Consider the following 15,869-nt stretch of genomic DNA (forward strand, 5'->3'; position numbering starts at 1 on the left):
GTAGCAGGGCAGGCTCACAGATAAACGTTTCTACAAAATTACAGAGGTTTAATTAATTCATCTGCTCTGCTGGTATGCCTTTGAGCAAGGCACATCATCCCTGTGGAGTGTAACACATTACAGTACAATAATATAATGGGATTTCCTTCCTACTGAATTGCACTTTATTGGTCACAGTCGGGGATTTAAAACACATGCTGCGGACCGGATCCCCTCATTGTCCATAAGTCAGTGTTACCATCTTTGACCATTAGAGGGCAGTGACACTGCTTGGCTTAATCTAACGTGCTGTGAAGAGCTATTAGAAGAAGCATGTGTCCGGATGAGGACTCATGGGACCTTTAGGTTGTAATGTTACCGGTTGCATGTAAAGTGTGAGCCTAGTCTGAACAGCGTAGCTTGTCGTTTTCTCGCGTAGGTAAGTGTTACCATTTTCAGTCAGTTTAGAGAAAATACCCTTAAAACGTGGAGCAAAGGTGTAAACAGCTAGCTACATCAGCTAGCTTGTTAAAAGCTAATGTTAGCTTGGTGTTTTCTGGAAGCGTCCGCGCACGGCTGTTGCTATGGTTACACTGTTTACGCGAAGACCCCGAGCGCTGCCTCACTCACAGACAAATCGTATTGTTGCGGTTTTATTCAATACCAAAGTCGCGCAAAACTTCCACCCCTGAACGTCTCTTACAGCGGCTGAACAGGTGGTGAACTAACGTGACTTTTCAAGATGGTGCAGCTGCATGTGAAGCGTGGAGATGAAAGCCAGTTTCTTTTCACCACCACGGTGGACGCGCCCCTGGAGACGGTGATCCAGCAAGTTACAGCCATTTACAACGGGAGACTCAAAGTGGACAGATTATGTTCAGGTGAGAAAGACAGCAGGTGCTTTCTGTACACACTGTAGGGATGAGAAGCTTGCTAGCAAAAAGTTGAAGTTAATTCATAATACGTGACTATCAGTATTGGTTGGCTGTTAACATGTCAGCCCTGTCTATCAGTATTTTCCTTGTGACACGTCTCTGAGCTCGAGTAAATCAGATCTTTCAGACCTGGAGGATACAGTGACATTATGGACTTGCTTGTTCGTTTATGGACCCTCAGAGATGCCAGAGCTGGCAGACCATGGCATCACGCTGCCCCCCAACATGCAGGGGCTGACAGAGGAGCAGCTTGTGGAGCTGAGACTGAAGGATGAATGGGAAGACAAGTGTGTGCCCAGCGGAGGGCCAGTATTAAGGAGGGATGAGATTGGGAGGAGAAATGGACACGGTGAGACTAAGACTGCTGTTAATTATTCTAATTGCATGTCTAGCATTGTCAAAATTACCTTTACAGTTTAATGCAAGCAGAATGTTATGTGACAATCCATCTATTTGCAGCTCCAAATGATAAAATGAAAGAGGTGTTGATGAGAACAGTGGAGGAGGCAAAGGCCCTGGTCTCCAAAGTGAGTATTAGTGTAAAGATTTTAATACTGTCTTGTTCACCAAGGGTCAGTACTTTTTTATTCAATCAGCCTTTCTCTTCATCTTTCAGAAACAAGTTCAAGCTAACGTTTGTGTCACCATGGAGGTGGTTAAGGAAGCCCTGGATCAGCTAAGGGGTGCAGTCATGATCGTGTATCCCATGGGGCTGCCTCCTCATGACCCCATCAGGATGGAGTTTGAGGACCAGGAAGACCTGTCAGGAACACAGGTAAACGGCTGAAGAAATGAGTTTCCTCGTGGCTGTTGGCTGATGGGAATAGTCTTCAGTCAACAACAAGGTCATAAGCTGCCATTGTTTGGAACATTTGAAGCTGTCTTCACTGTTTATTTGCTAATCTCTCCACCTCTCTCTTTCTCCCTCCATTCCTCGGCATCTGCGCTCTCCATCTGTCTCCATACCTCAGGCGTCTCTGCAGGTGATCGCAGAGGACGAGTGCCAGCTATGGTGGGCTGCCAAAGAAATGCAGAGGGGGAAAAAACTGCAGGACTACATCGGCAAAAATGAAAAGACGAAGCTTGTGGTCAAAATCCAAAAGGTGAGGGCCATTTCAGCCGGTCTGAAGCGGGCATTGTTGTGGCATATGACGGGCAGTGTGTTTGTTGAATTACTATAATTCAACTGTTCCCTTCAGAAAGGGCAGGGGGCACCAGCGAGGGAGCCTCTGATCACCGACGAGCAGCAGAAACAGATGATGATGCATCACTACAGGAGGCAGGAGGAGCTCAAGGTGAGGAGAGGCTGCGTAAATATGTGCACACATTACAAAAATGCTCCTGCTTGCACTGAACGTCCTTCTCTAAACTTCTCCCGTTGATTTTTTTTTTCAGAAACTGGAGGAGGCAGACGATGATAGCTACCTGGACTCAGAGTGGTCAGACAGACAGGCCCTCAAAAAACAGTTCCAAGGCCTCACCAACATCAAGTGGGGGCCGAGATGAAGACCGCGACATGCAGCTGACTAAGACGCCTTATCACAATCCTGAAATCTGTTGAATTCCTCTTGTTTTAGCCTTGTTGTAAAGTTACATCTGTGTTGAAACTGTGCAAACAGAATTAAATGTGAGTTTAATATAATTTGCTGTACTTGTTTATTGTGTGTATAAGAATAATCCAGTAGAATGTTTTCCAGTGTAGCCTGTATGTTTACAAAGTGTTCATACTTTTTATATTAATGAAGCATCAGACAACTTCTCAGAGGCAGTGATTCAACTGGAACAGTTTTACGTGCAGGGACAAGGATGCAACACCTTTCCTCTCTTTGTCTCCTGTCAGTGACACACAAACACACACACACGCACACACACACACATCTTAAAGTCAGTGCTGCTCTGAGGCAGGAAGTTGCCACATCGATGGCTGTTCCAGCTCTTGTCCCAGCAGGGATGAGGAAGCTGTGGAGGTCAGAGTGGAGTGAGAGGGCCGAACTTTGACGATAACTCCACGTTTTGTACTTTAAATTCAGATGGAGCTTTTAACACAGTGATCAGTTGTGGTAGATGAAACATATTTTTGGGTCTATGGTACGAACAGCTACCAGTTTTAACTACCTCTGATGTAGTTATGATGTAGGGTAAACACTGATGTGCTATCATAAATCAGTGTTGATAGATATTTTTTTGTCCGTCACCACTGCTCCAAAAAGACCCTAAAACTTGAATTTATGAATATCAGATCACTGTCTACAAAATGATTCAATCCTTCAGTGTAGTCTGGATATGACTGGTTTATGTAAAACAGTGCTTCATCCAAATGTTTTATTATTATTCCTTGTTTTAAATTATTTTGTCTATAGAGTTTAATATCAGAGATTTGACTGGTCATCTGAGCAAGGCCTTCGATCCTCGTCGTAAAGCCTTTCTGCTCTTCTTGACACTGTTGGTTTCACGCCCTTGACTTCAGTCTATCACATTGGATGGAGGTTTCCGCTCTGTCTGTCTCTCCTGTCACATGGTGTCAGATCACTGTGTCATTAAATTTGAAGTGACACCAGCATCTCCTTGTAATGTTGGCACTGAAGTGTTCACCCCTCCCCACACTAGTCCTTCCATTTGAACTGCACTTGTTGGGCAATTGCCTGTGGTCCTGGCCCTGTTGACTTTGTTGATAGTGCCAGACGACCCTTTCTAGTCTCCTGGATTCAGTTGCACCTCTTTCTACCAAAAACAAGACAGTCAGAGACACATGCTCTTTAGCAGGCCTGCAGGAGAAGCTTTCTATCTCTCATACAGAGTGTATGGAATTACAAGCATGCTCTGTCAGCTGCCAAAGCATCACATTGCTCTCGCTTAATCAGTAACAATAAACACAATACTGGATTTAAAGCAGCCGTCCTACCTGCCTCCTGGATCCCTTCCAGCTGAACTTTTTCAAGATCGCTGCCCATCTGTGAGACCCAATGCTGAATAATTTTAATGTATCACTTGCAGCTGGCACTGGTCCCACTACTTTTAAGATGACTGTGGTTAAACCTCTACCCAAGAAACCACACCTTGATCCAGGGTTTAGATAATTATCAACTTGTCTCTATCCTTCCATTGTTTTCCAAAGTTCTCCACGGGGTTGTGTCTCAGCTGCTAGGCCCTAATGGTTAAGTTAGAGCCCTCTTGTCTGCTGTGAAAAACTAGATGTCACATAACTTCCTGCTCCTGCATCCTGATAAAACGGAGTTGCTGATCATTGGCCCTGCTCGACATATGCAGACAACAATTTGATCATCAGTAACTCTCGACAACTGCGCGATTTCTCAAAGTTTCCGTTTCCTTCCTCCTACTTGTGTGCATGCTGTGCTTGACCTTAGCCCCTTGTGTGTTTCTGTGCAGCCAGTCCTCTGTCCAGGTCTCCATGGTGGAGAGGAGCTCATGTAGGTCAGGGCTGTTTTGGTGATCTGGAAGTTGCTTGACATCCTCCTGGATCAACATTCTTCATACATGTTGACAGTTTATCAACAATTTCATCATCCTTTTTGTTCATATGTACTTTTACTTGGCCTATTCTGTACACACAACATGGACTGCATGCTCCTCCTGAGGTTTCTTCCATTTTTCCCAGTTAAAGGTCTAATGATAGAGGGTGCTGCATGCTCTACAGAGTGTAAATATACTGGCTATATGCAGAAAATTGACTTGACAGTGTTTTGACGCTTGTTGTCACAGTACACAGTATTACAACCTGAAATCATAGCTTCATTTGATGGTGAATATGAATAAATACAACATATAAACAATTACAGTTTATGTGACCACCCATTTTACAGCTTTGAACCCTGTTGATCCTTTATAAAAATGGCTAGTGCTGCAGTTTCACTCAAACATTACATTCTTCACAAACTCAGCGCTCCTGCAAAAAATGTCAAAATACACAAAAGACTGCTTTACAATTTAAAAAAAGACACAAAGTTTGTTGTTTTGTTAAGAGTCAAAGGCGGGGAGCTGCTGCAGAGAATCCTGAAAAAAGAAGTCCTGAAGATGCTGAACAGCATCCGGGTGTCGTGGTTTAGTTAACATGAGCTGCCATTCAGATAGGCATTCATCCATATCTCCTGAATGATCATCTCTCTGCGCTCAATCCTCTCGGCCCGTTCGGCCGCCTCGCTCACATAAGTCACTTCCTCCCAGCCGTATAGCGCCTTCCTTTCTGCAGCTGAGATCAAAGAGCTTTCTGTTCCTTCCTCGTCATCATCGTCCTCCTCGTCATCGTCCTCCTCCTCCTCCTCCTGGCAGTTGACGGTCTGGCTAAGAGACTTGGGTGCGCGTCTGTGATCTCTGAGCCGGCGTCCTCTGCAGGTCACTCGGACCGACACGGCCAGCAGCGTGAGCAGAAGGCCGACACACACGCTGGAGGTGAACAGCAGCGCTGCCATTTCTGCATGCTCTGCGCAGGAAATGAAGGGAGCAGAAACATAAAACACAGATCACATTCATGAGCGTGTGCATGCATGTGAACGCTGTTTACCTTTGATGTAGGCGTAGGTCAGGAGAGAGTTGCTCATCATAGCTCCTGAGTTGTCTGACCCTTTGGAGAAAGGCTCCTCCAGATCCAAAGGAGGAGCTGTTGGGAAAATGAGGATTAGATAAAATGCCACAGAAAGCCTGGAACTGCAGCAAACGGCATTATGCAGTCACCTTTTTCTGTGTCCACACTAGGAGATGAGGTGGAGCTGAATATGTGAGGGTCTGCCTCTCTTAGTAAAGTCTGTGGTACTATTGGAAGGAAGACAGAAGAGGCTCAGATCTTTTAGTAAAAGTACTAAAACCACACTGCGATAATACTCCACTACAAGTAAAAGTCCTGCATTCCAAAATCGACAATAAAAGTATTCATTCTGCAGTAAAATGATCCCTGTCAGTGTATATGATGTTTTGTATTATTACTACCGCTGCATTAATGTGTGCGTTGCATTTTACTGCTGTAGACTTAATATACTGTTGCTTTGTTTAATCTACAGCAATGCATCATATTCTATAAGATCAACATATGTTTGTAGTGTCTGGTGTATCTCTGAAAAGTCAACTTCTCATTCGTTCTGAAAAACAGCCTGTTTTCAGCTTTGTGACGATGCATTTTCCAACTAATCCAAGAGGATTTTTAAAATAGCCAGAGAATGTACTCATCCTATAAAGGAACACTTAATCCTTCAGTTTATCAGAAACATTCTGATACAAAATCACCAAATTTGGACATAAATTAACATTAATAGAGACTCTACAGGAGACCATTCATCAGCACTTCCCACATCCAAACCTCTGCACAAACTCAAACCGCAATGAAATGACTCACTCAAATTCTGAATGCTTTTTGTGCAGTTGTGTTGATAACCGGTTGACAAGGTCAACACACATTGTTTAGTGCTAGACGGAGCCAACAGACACCAACACCAGACCGAAGTCAAAGCTTCAAATTTTGAAACATGAACAATGTCGCTGCATGACCTCACTGGCATTTGTGCCAACCGAAGGAAGTTTTCCAGGATGTCAGCCTCAGCCACGCAAATCTGAGCCCGCGGTCTATTATTCCCTGCTCCCGTGTTGTTGGGTGTGATGCGATAAGAACAGCTGATGGCTGAGATCGGCAGATAAGAATCGACAGTAGGAAACTGCAAACGTTCACCATCACATAATGAATGAGGCCAAAACAAAAGCAGACGTGACGTGAGTGATCCGTAACATCGTGCAAGCCCGTTCCTATTTATTTTCTCTCTCTAATTCATCACCCGGCTTGTAACTGTATCTTGTGAATGAGGGAGCAGAAAGAGTCCTACCACAGGAATAGATCACACTGAGGTACTTCCTGGTTCCTGGAAAGCAGGGGTCCCTAAAGGTCTGGTTACTGACAGCAACAACACACCTCTGTTTGCTGTAGCAGGACTTGGTCACTAAGTGTACAGCGTCGTGGTTCAGACACTCTGTAGGGAACAGCAGAGAGAAGCACAGAGAGCCAGTCACTGAGTAAGAAACGCTGAGTTTGAGTGTGTGTGTGTGTGTGTGTGTGTGTGTGTGTGTGTGTGCGCAATGCTCACTCAACTTTAGGACATGTATGTACTTCTGTTTATTTTAAATAAGCGCCACGTGTCCCATTAATCCCCATCACTCTGTCTTGTAAAGCAAATTTCAGATCTTGATGAGCAGATCAGATCTTGACACGTCTCTGCACAAAAAGGCTGTAAATAATAAACTTAATGATGGAGTCCAGGTAGCTGCTGCAGTTTCGGGGTTCTGGTCTTGTGCATGCTAGCTCACTGTCACACTTTCATGGCTTACTAAGATGTATGAATATAACAGAACCATTGTTAAGGTTATCAGTAACACCTGTGATTTTCCTATAATGACAAGTCCAAATGTCTGCTGAGGCTGTGTCTGAAATCACTCTACTCATTTACTGCTCCCTACATACCAGACACTCAATACTTTACTCTAAAGCGAGCAGTAAATTGAGATTTCCGACACTTATTATTGTCACTGCATTATCACTGACAGATGGAGAATCGCTTAACGGAAACCTTCACATCTATTAAATGTGGAGCAAACAGCCAGACTAGTGAAATCTATGGGCTGATTTCTCAAGGCATGCTACAGTGTTCCTGGCTTCATTGTTGACCGTGTAAAAAAACATGTCACCTGTTAGTTGCCACCATATGAGAACACTGAATATCCCGTTGACTCACCAAATGGGGGTGGTCTTGTTAGGTGTGAGGGGCAGGTGTCAGTCTGGCCCAGACTTCTCCCATAGACAGCTGCATAGATGTTGAGAACCTTGGGGGGCTTACAGCGCAGGATCATGGTCCCCCCCTCACACACCACATGTCTTTTGTGTTCAGCTGAGTGAGGGGGAAAAAGAATGATGAAGAGGTGAAGGGGATGATGGCTGTGGGAAACTGAGAGGTTAATGCTGGGAGAGGTTGGGGGGGGGGGGGGGGGGGCTGAAACAGGGATCATCAGTTCACAATAAGAAGCTTGAGAACAAGTTGGAAGAAATGGTAACTGAGCTGCTGCACTCACTTGGTTTACACTTGTAGTCCACATGGAGGTATTTGGCCGTGCCGGGGCAGGGGTCCTTCCCAAACAGCAGGTGGGTGACGGGCAGCTGGCAATCTCTGTGGCTCTGACACTCGGACAACAGCTTCTGCACAGCAAACAGGATTTGATTTTCCAATCCACAGTGAGCACAGTGTAAATGAGAAGCAGACAGAATGATGCACTCTGTCGCTGTGCCTCCTCTCACACATACGGGGAGAAAACTCCTCCAGTAAACCAGCTGAAACCAGTCAACGCCTGACTACACACAAGTGCCCCAGAGAGGGTGAGAAGTGCTGTGTATCCCATACATAAAATGCACCTGTAGAGCAGTAAAAGCGGAACAGCTGTGGTTGTGGGCTCTGAGCGGAGGGTCCGCTCCGCACAGCCTCGCCGCGCCGCTCCCGTAGAAGGCGGACTGGATGGAGATGGTGGAGTGACGCGGGCAGTGGAGTCGCAGAGGCTGGCCGTCACATGCGTGAGCGGAGTGACTGGTGATGATCCTGGACAGGTAGTCTGTGACACAGAACGCACTGGTTAGGCTGTGATGCTCATGGAAACATACCGACACATTAAAGGGACTCTGTAACTGTGCTTTAATGTGGCTCTGGAGGGACCTCCCCAAAGTTTGAAAAAAACAACCCTGTGATGTCATCAGGGTTGTCTCAGCTTGGGTGTGAAGCTTGCATTTTTTAACCGAAAGCCTGCGTTACAAATTGGGGGTGTGGGGTTTGAAAGACGGGGGCTGAAAGTTAGGCCTCTGTCATCTCAATTTTCACCATTATTTTTTTTTTTTTTATCTGTCTCTTGTGACTACCTGAACTTTATGGAAGTGCATTACAAAATTGCTGGAGTGCCCCTTTAAATCCACTTAAATACACAAAACCAAAGGGACCCTCTAAGGGAGGGCGTGTTTCCAGGGGCCTCACTAAGTCCTTCCAGATTACTTCCAGGGATAGAGATTTTTCAGATCAGCTTGTTTGGCCTCTTTGGAGCTCTGTCGGTTGTCTCATGTTGCTTTGAAAACTCACCCATCACCAAGCGCTCACTGCCAGTTCTCTTTCCTGGATGTCAAACTCCGCCAACTGGCATTCAGCCTAATCAGACCCACCTTTGTTGCATGGTGTGCAGATGTGATTAAGTTACTTCCGATTCAAAATCGTTTATCTTGAGATGTTTGCATCGTTTGTCTCGTGGAAAAGAGCCCAGAAGTGATCGATATAGACGACGTGTGCACAAACGTTTTCCTTTGGAGGGCCAAAACTGAAACATAATGGTGGGCCATGGGCCAAAAGCAAACAACAAAATTGCACCTTATGGCGGAACAACTTTGGCCCCCAGACCCCACTTTGGGCCACCCTGATTTAGAGAGAATAACTGATGTCTAACTTCACTGAGTTTAGAGATTGGTGCCAGACTCTATCTCCAGTGTAAACATTATGTTGTACATAGCAAGACACTCTCTACAATGAAGGAACATAAAATAAGACTTCTCACTGTCTTATACATCATGGCCTCTCAGACAGGTGTGCTGGTCTGTGCCAAATCTAAAGCGGGGTCTTTGGGACATATGGCGGGTATTTTAGGAACACTGCCAATGTGAAAAAGACTAGAACCACCTTATCTATTACACCACACATCATGTTTCACTGGAGCTATTATTACACCACCACCACTTACACCAATACCAGATAACACTTTTACTTGAGCTTTGACCACTCTTATTTATCCCCCTCCTCCTCCCTGTGCATCCTCTCCTCCTCCTCCTCCTCCTCCTCATCATCTTACTTGAAAAGTCAGCCAGTCCATTCATGCGTCTGGTCCAGAGGAGTAAAGTCAGGTAGAAGAGGCTGTGGCTCCAGTCCAGTCCGTAGCAAGGACGCGTCCAGCTCATGGTCCGCATCGCCTGTCTCCTGAGATCATATTAAAGCGACTCAAAACTCCGCTGCAGGCTGCAGGACTTCACAAAGAAAGCCCCCCGCCTCATCCATCTGTCTCCCCTCACAGAAAACACCGCCGATGGAGCACAACACGGCGTCTCTCCCTGCGCAGTAATGGACCACAGAGGAGGTTAGAAATAGCAGCTGCGCAACAAGTTGCTCAAAACTGACAGACGAGGCGACTCATCGGACGCGTGGAGATCCTCCCAGGCCGACTCTCCTGCCGCCCAGCAGCGCCGATTTGTGAATAAACGCATGTGGAAACTAAAAGCGTCTTACAGTAACAGCTGAGTGGGAGTTATTGTGTGGGCGTGGCAGGTAAAACTATTTTAAAGGGAAGAGGGGCGACACACTCGATGCTATGACGCACTGACAGGAGCTTTTACCCCCCCTCCTCCTCCCCATGAGGCGCGTGTTTACTTTTTGGATTATGGCAAAATGCTCCATTCTGTGAAGTTTGTCCTGTGCTTTTCTTTCTTTCACTCCTCTGCCTCTTATAACCTCACAGGTGCCAGTTAAAGGTGCTGTTTTTAACGTCAGATACTTCTTAGAGTGTGATTTTTCTTTTCATATTATTTAGATAGAGGCAATAAATAAGCCCGTGTGTGTTTTCCTCTCTGCAGATTCGCTTTCATGATTGTTCTCTCATTGTTTGAGTTTAACTAAACTCTTTTAGGGGGCTGTTTTATTTTGATTTTTCTTGATTTTTCTCACTGTGTTTGGCATCTGTCCCATGCAATATGAATAATGTGGAGTATGAACAGGAAGAGATGAGAGAAATTTAACAAACACCTGTCACGACACATTGCTAAAACTTTTGTTCAAGAGAGCAACCCTTGAATCAGAAAGCAAAAAAAAAAGTGCCAGTGAGTGTAAGACAAAACATTTGCTTCGTGTTGATGCTGCTTCGTGTGGGTCTGTGTCTCCAAAGTCAGATCCTTTTTCTTGTTTTTTAATCTACAAAGATGGCTTCAAGTGAATGATATTTTGAATCTGTTTCTTTTCATAAACTGTCAATGCCCTAACCATGGTGCCTTTGAATGAAGCAGGGGGCCTACTGGGTAAATTGCTCCCCGGCCCACATCCATGACCCACTCCATGGTAACCGCTCAATCTCCATGTCAGACTGCGGCGCAGACCTACAACAGTCAAACTGACAGAGACGTCGGGGTCTCCACGGAGGGAGAGCGGGCAGGGGGAAGAACTGAGAGGTGATATTTTGCATACAAACTGGACAACAGGCCCCCTGGTTGCTTCCATTCTCTGTACTTTAGCTTTAGGCACCCAGGGAGTGGCTCCAAAAGCCCTTTTCATGTGCCGTTATCCCTCCAAAGCCTCTGGAATTTTGTTGTCAAACTCAAGATGTGCATTTTGTTTTTAACTCAACCTTCAGCTATGTAGGTCAAAAAGGGAGGACATGCACTTGAGTGAATGTAGATAGATTCACTGCAGAGGTTTGGGGAAACAAGCTAACATTTAAGTATAACATGTCTAATAGAAAACAGCTGTTCACGATCATTTAAAGTAATAAAATGCCATTGTGCCAAAGATAAGGTAAGACATATTGCGGGTAATTCCTTTAAAAAAGAGAGGGAAAAAAAGGGATTTCCAACACACTGAAGCCATCCAAATACACACTCCTCTTTGTGTTTGCTTCATCAGACAGATGGATAATCAATATGCATCCGGCAGACAGAGTTGATCAAAGAAAAATCCTCATATGGCATGTTGGGATTAGATAGCAGAGACTAGAACATAGAGACAAAACATTTGATTAGTGTTAATGATGTTTAGTAACAAACAGGAAGCAGAGGAGATAAAACGAATCGGTCCAACCGAAGGAAAGAAATGTCATGATTTTCTCCTTCAAAACATTTGAAGTTTTTATTTAAAGCAAAGAAATCAGCTGTGACGGAACACACACATCCAGTTTAGGGAGGTTTCTTTATTTACTTGGAGCGTTCAAAACAGGGAGGCAGTCAGTATGTCCGGCTGTCACTGAACATGCAAAGGGCCCTAATATAGATTTAGAACATCATCATATTAAAAGAACATAGCTTGCACATAATGAACTTTAATTTCCGGGATAAAAGGAGGCTCGATGGCTGCTGCGACACACATGAAAGAGTCCCCGAGACATGAACATGATTACTTTATTATGACTCAAACAAGGAAAGTTTACAGCTCAAAACAGGAAAGATTTTCACTTGAAATCCATGTTCTTCTCCAGCTGGGAGTCGATGGCAGCCTGTAATTGAGGAAACAAAAGAGTAATGAAATAAAAAATATCTATTGATATTATGTAAATAAAAAACCATGTCTTTGCCACCGTGGAATGAACTGTTGATTCACTCACCAGTTCTCTTTTTGCTTCTTCTATTTTCACTTGAGCAAGAGACGGACTCTGTCGTGGTTGAGAAGGTAAAAACATTTCATGAAGCCAAATACAGAAACATGAAGTTGATTCCAAATATCTAAAGTTATTCGCTCATGTCTGTCAGGTTGGTTTAATGGAGTCTAACGTACATATATGAACATTCACGGCAAAAAATGCCATCATAAAAACATTTGGCATGAAGTGAAAACACTTATACGTTATCATACCGGGCTTAAGTCCATGTAAGGCTCCAGTTTCTTTTTCAAGGGGATTATTTCTTGTTTCAGCGCGGTGACTTCCTACAGAGAGGAAAAAAAAGGACGACACTTTTCAAACTCTGACAGCAGAAAGTGTCACGTTTTCAGTAGCGATGGTGCTTCAGTTACCTCAGAGAGCTGCACAATAGCCTGGTGGGTGATGGATTTGTCCATGTTCCTGGATACGAGCTGAGCCTGCAGGATGGAGAGAAGAGGATTAAAGGCCACCCAACCTCTGTGACAGATGATGACAGAATATATATTCTGTCATTCTTAACAAAATAAAATTCAGACAGTATCTGCATTTAGCTATCACACACACGTTTGTCTTCTTTCCCATTGTTAGATACTAACAGGAGGTTTCTAGAAGACTCTCCTCATCCTTTCCATCGTTCACTCTTCAGAGTGTTTTTATGCCATGCTTGTTTTTTTTTTTCTCACTGATGGCAGAGGACAGCAGTAATTTCAGCCTCTTCAGGCTGCATAGCAATTTGTTATTAGTGTAATTTTGCTTAATTGCTTAAAAGCAAACCTCCCACCAGGATATGAATATTTGAAAGAAAACATGGTGAAAGCAAAAGGAGCGCTCTGAAATATCTGCAGATTTTCATGCCTTATATTCAATAGCAGTATATTGTAGGCCGTCAACAAATATTCCTGAATATTCTCTCAAATTAAGAGTTTATTTCAACCAATCCAGAGTTAGCGATGAATGCTGGAACAGTGAAAGATGGACCAAGAAGGTTTTGGTGAGTTTTATTTTGGTCCTGTCGAGTTAGAATTAAATGTGTGTTACAATGACAAAATTACTGTTTTTGTGAATGGAGTCTGGTGTCCTTGGTGAGAGCAGTTTAACAGCTGTGTCTGGTTAAATAAGAAGGATCCTACTCTTTAACAAAAAGGTATCTCAGGCAGTAAAAAAAAGTAAAAATAGATATTTGAAAGGTTTGAACCAATGTCTTTTTTGAAGAGGAAATAGTTTATATATGTATGTATGTCTCGACACCTTGATGCACAACTTGCACTGTGCAGCTATTACCTGTACAGGTATAACACCACCACATACCTCTGCTCTCTCCCGTCTGTTGCCAAGTTCTTTAGCCTTTGCCGTCACAAAATCCATGTTGAGCAGTCTCTCCTCTGCTTTAGCGCTCTCCACTGCCTGAGATTTGACAGTTTTGCTGACGTCTCTACGTACAATTAAGAACACTGATTACAGATGAAGTACAGCATGTGCATGACTGGAATTTGGAATTTTGACATGTATTCATACAATTATTGGTGTTAACACAAGAGGCAAGATCTGATCTGATATTAACTGGGTAACATATCCAGATACAGATCCAGGACCAGGTGCAATCCATGTTCTTACTCTTGCAAGTTGCTCCGCAGCACCAGAACAGCACCAAGTCTCTTCCTGAGCGCCCTGAGTTCCCTCTCAAGTCTCCTGTTTGCCTTCTCTGCTTCCAGAAGTTCGTTGGTGAGGCTGTTCACTGCGGGCATAAAGCTGGACAAGGCAGGCTCATCAGGGAAACTCCTCATAACAGAAAATTGACTTCAACGGTGCACTTGCAGTGTGTACCTGCTAAGTGATGTGTCTCTGACTCCAAGCACCATAGCTGTGTCCACTAAAGCAGACAAGTAGTCAGAAGCGGGCTTTGACAAGCTTGCACTGGACAGGCCAACGCCTTGCAGAAGAACATCCTGGAGATGAGCTCCTGGACGGAGGAAACACAGCTGAGTTCTGTGAAAATGCTCTGAATACTCTGTGCTGTGAATTCATGGACAACAGTGTTATCTTACAGTTGACTAAACTGTCTACAGCAACGTGAAGCATGCAAAGATGCTGAATCAGCCAGAATGAACCTGCCTGATTACTCCTATATCATATCCCCCTTGGACTTTATTGCGATGTCACTTTGCTCCCAGGTCTCAGCAGTTACTTTAAAGAGTGTAATGCTATCATAACTCAGAGAAATGATGGAGTTATCCTTTAAAATAAGTGTTACTGTTGGTTTTAAATTAATTTAACTATCTGTGGTGCCTTTCAGCTGCTCACCCTCGGCCTGATACTCGGATGCTTTCTGTTTGAGGTCTTCTAAGAGGAGAGCTGTGTCACTGCACCGGGATTCACTGGACTGCGCCAGCTGGTACAGTATGTCCACTGTCCTCGTGTTGACCTCAAAGTGCGGCACCGGCTGATCTCCAAACACTGTGCTGAGCCAGCTGTTCACCTGAGGAGCGACACGGGACCGGGTGGAAAACAAAAGCCAACGGTAGTCACTTAACTTAAGAAGTAGTAGAAAGAAACTGAACTTACCTTCTTGATCTTGTCACACATTGCGAATAAAGAGGCAGCTGAAACCACTGAAAACTAGCTTCTTAAAACTTTGAGTTACTCCAGCAGCCCTTAGGAAAAAACTACAACACTTCTTACTCTCTGCTTTCGCGCTACCCAAATCATCCGGATAACTTCCGGGTTAAAAGCCAATGAGAAGCTAGCGCAATGTCCAAGCTAGTTTTGGTAGCAGTAAAGATTTACTTTTTTTAAATGAAATTAAAAAGTAGGAGAAAATTTTGTGACAATTATTCGTGTGCAATAAATCAATACAACAAAACGGGTGACGAATTACGTAAAACAAGATAAGAAATTTGACAGTATTAAAAAGTTCATCCGGTTCACGTTTCCTCTAGGCTGCCAAAGACAAAGGGCAGTTCAAGAGACTTCACCTCGATTGCCCTGAGCAGGGATTCTGAGAAACACATAAATGATTGAATTACTGAATGAATGAATGAATGAATGAATGACTAATCAGTGTTTTTTTTTAACATTTTACTTTATTTTATCTGACACAGCAGAGAAAGGGGAAAACTTCTGCTCACCACTGTAATATCAATATTCATGTACAGCACTTTTGAAACAAAGCCACTTACCAGCACTATCCAGCATTCAACAATTAATACGATATAGACTAAGAAAAGATTTGCAATACTAGTTTAGATGCTCTTTACTTTACAGTTACTCTCTTTAAAAAAATCTTTAGAAAAGCCACTAACTCATAAAAAAAATTAAAGCATCACGAGTATAAACAAAATGTTAAATTACATCCGCATACACACATTCAGTCTCATTTCTTGAAGTATTACAGTTCATAAACATAAAAAAAAAAACACCGGGGTCGTCTCTTTGTAGGCGCTTCTGTAATAGACGAAAGCGGAAGTGCTCACAAGTAAACATCTCGCGTCGTGCGAATGCCTTAGGGATCTCCTCTTCACTGTCAGCCACCCGCGCAAGTTCGAAAGA

The 15,869-nt window shown here is 43.9% G+C and overlaps 3 protein-coding genes across 6 annotated transcripts; 1 reads left to right on the forward strand and 2 right to left on the reverse strand.

The window, feature by feature from the left end:
- The first annotated feature begins 277 nt into the window (after positions 1 to 277).
- Positions 278 to 2,556, forward strand: cfap298 (cilia and flagella associated protein 298). Of its 3 annotated transcripts, none has more exons than XM_076751393.1 (8): positions 278 to 418; positions 685 to 860; positions 1,096 to 1,263; positions 1,374 to 1,441; positions 1,531 to 1,689; positions 1,886 to 2,017; positions 2,114 to 2,209; positions 2,310 to 2,556. In XM_076751393.1, the coding sequence occupies exons 2-8, from the start codon at positions 722 to 724 to the stop codon at positions 2,418 to 2,420; spliced, it is 873 nt and encodes a 290-aa protein (XP_076607508.1). In that variant the 5' UTR covers positions 278 to 418; positions 685 to 721; the 3' UTR covers positions 2,421 to 2,556. The 3 variants fall into 3 exon arrangements, with proteins under 3 accessions (XP_076607508.1, XP_076607510.1, XP_076607509.1); XM_076751395.1 differs by having other exon boundaries at positions 356 to 418; positions 649 to 860; XM_076751394.1 differs by lacking the exon at positions 278 to 418 and having other exon boundaries at positions 573 to 860.
- A 2,144-nt stretch (positions 2,557 to 4,700) lies between these two features.
- eva1c (eva-1 homolog C (C. elegans)) lies at positions 4,701 to 10,325 on the reverse strand. 2 transcript variants are annotated; one of them, XM_076751396.1, is made up of 8 exons: positions 9,780 to 10,325; positions 8,314 to 8,507; positions 7,977 to 8,100; positions 7,643 to 7,795; positions 6,740 to 6,883; positions 5,604 to 5,681; positions 5,434 to 5,529; positions 4,701 to 5,352 (listed from the first exon to the last, which is right to left on the reverse strand). In XM_076751396.1, the coding sequence occupies exons 1-8, from the start codon at positions 9,892 to 9,894 to the stop codon at positions 4,979 to 4,981; spliced, it is 1,278 nt and encodes a 425-aa protein (XP_076607511.1). In that variant the 5' UTR covers positions 9,895 to 10,325; the 3' UTR covers positions 4,701 to 4,978. The 2 variants fall into 2 exon arrangements, with proteins under 2 accessions (XP_076607511.1, XP_076607512.1); XM_076751397.1 differs by lacking the exon at positions 5,604 to 5,681 and having other exon boundaries at positions 4,846 to 5,352; positions 9,780 to 10,180.
- A 1,532-nt stretch (positions 10,326 to 11,857) lies between these two features.
- Positions 11,858 to 15,051, reverse strand: haus1 (HAUS augmin-like complex, subunit 1). Its single transcript, XM_076750923.1, has 9 exons — positions 14,886 to 15,051; positions 14,625 to 14,799; positions 14,148 to 14,283; positions 13,938 to 14,072; positions 13,632 to 13,755; positions 12,695 to 12,760; positions 12,536 to 12,607; positions 12,288 to 12,335; positions 11,858 to 12,179 (listed from the first exon to the last, which is right to left on the reverse strand). Exons 1-9 carry the CDS (start codon positions 14,904 to 14,906, stop codon positions 12,135 to 12,137), a joined length of 822 nt encoding a protein of 273 aa, XP_076607038.1. The 5' UTR covers positions 14,907 to 15,051; the 3' UTR covers positions 11,858 to 12,134.
- Between the last annotated feature and the right edge of the window lie 818 nt (positions 15,052 to 15,869).

The sequence above is a fragment of the Chaetodon auriga genome, chromosome 15 (genome assembly GCF_051107435.1).
Source record: "Chaetodon auriga isolate fChaAug3 chromosome 15, fChaAug3.hap1, whole genome shotgun sequence".
Lineage (NCBI taxonomy): Eukaryota > Metazoa > Chordata > Actinopteri > Chaetodontiformes > Chaetodontidae > Chaetodon > Chaetodon auriga.

Bases quoted from the DNA above. Each gene is read 5' to 3' on its own strand.
- eva1c (XM_076751396.1), bottom strand. From the start codon at position 9,894: ATGCGGACCATGAGCTGGACGCGTCCTTGCTACGGACTGGACTGGAGC. The intron at 8,101-8,313 runs GTGCATTTTATG...TTTGCTGTGCAG, and splicing joins CCGCTTTTACTGCTCTACAG to AAGCTGTTGTCCGAGTGTCA. The intron at 5,682-6,739 runs GTAGGACTCTTT...TCCTTCCAATAG, and splicing joins CAGTGTGATCTATTCCTGTG to TACCACAGACTTTACTAAGA.
- cfap298 (XM_076751393.1), top strand. From the start codon at position 722: ATGGTGCAGCTGCATGTGAAGCGTGGAGATGAAAGCCAGTTTCTTTTC. The intron at 1,442-1,530 runs GTGAGTATTAGT...TTCATCTTTCAG, and splicing joins CAAAGGCCCTGGTCTCCAAA to AAACAAGTTCAAGCTAACGT. The intron at 1,690-1,885 runs GTAAACGGCTGA...TCCATACCTCAG, and splicing joins AAGACCTGTCAGGAACACAG to GCGTCTCTGCAGGTGATCGC.
- haus1 (XM_076750923.1), bottom strand. From the start codon at position 14,906: ATGTGTGACAAGATCAAGAAG. The intron at 12,336-12,535 runs GTATGATAACGT...CAACCACGACAG, and splicing joins CTTACATGGACTTAAGCCCG to AGTCCGTCTCTTGCTCAAGT. The intron at 12,180-12,287 runs GTGAGTGAATCA...CCTCAATTACAG, and splicing joins AAGAAGCAAAAAGAGAACTG to GCTGCCATCGACTCCCAGCT.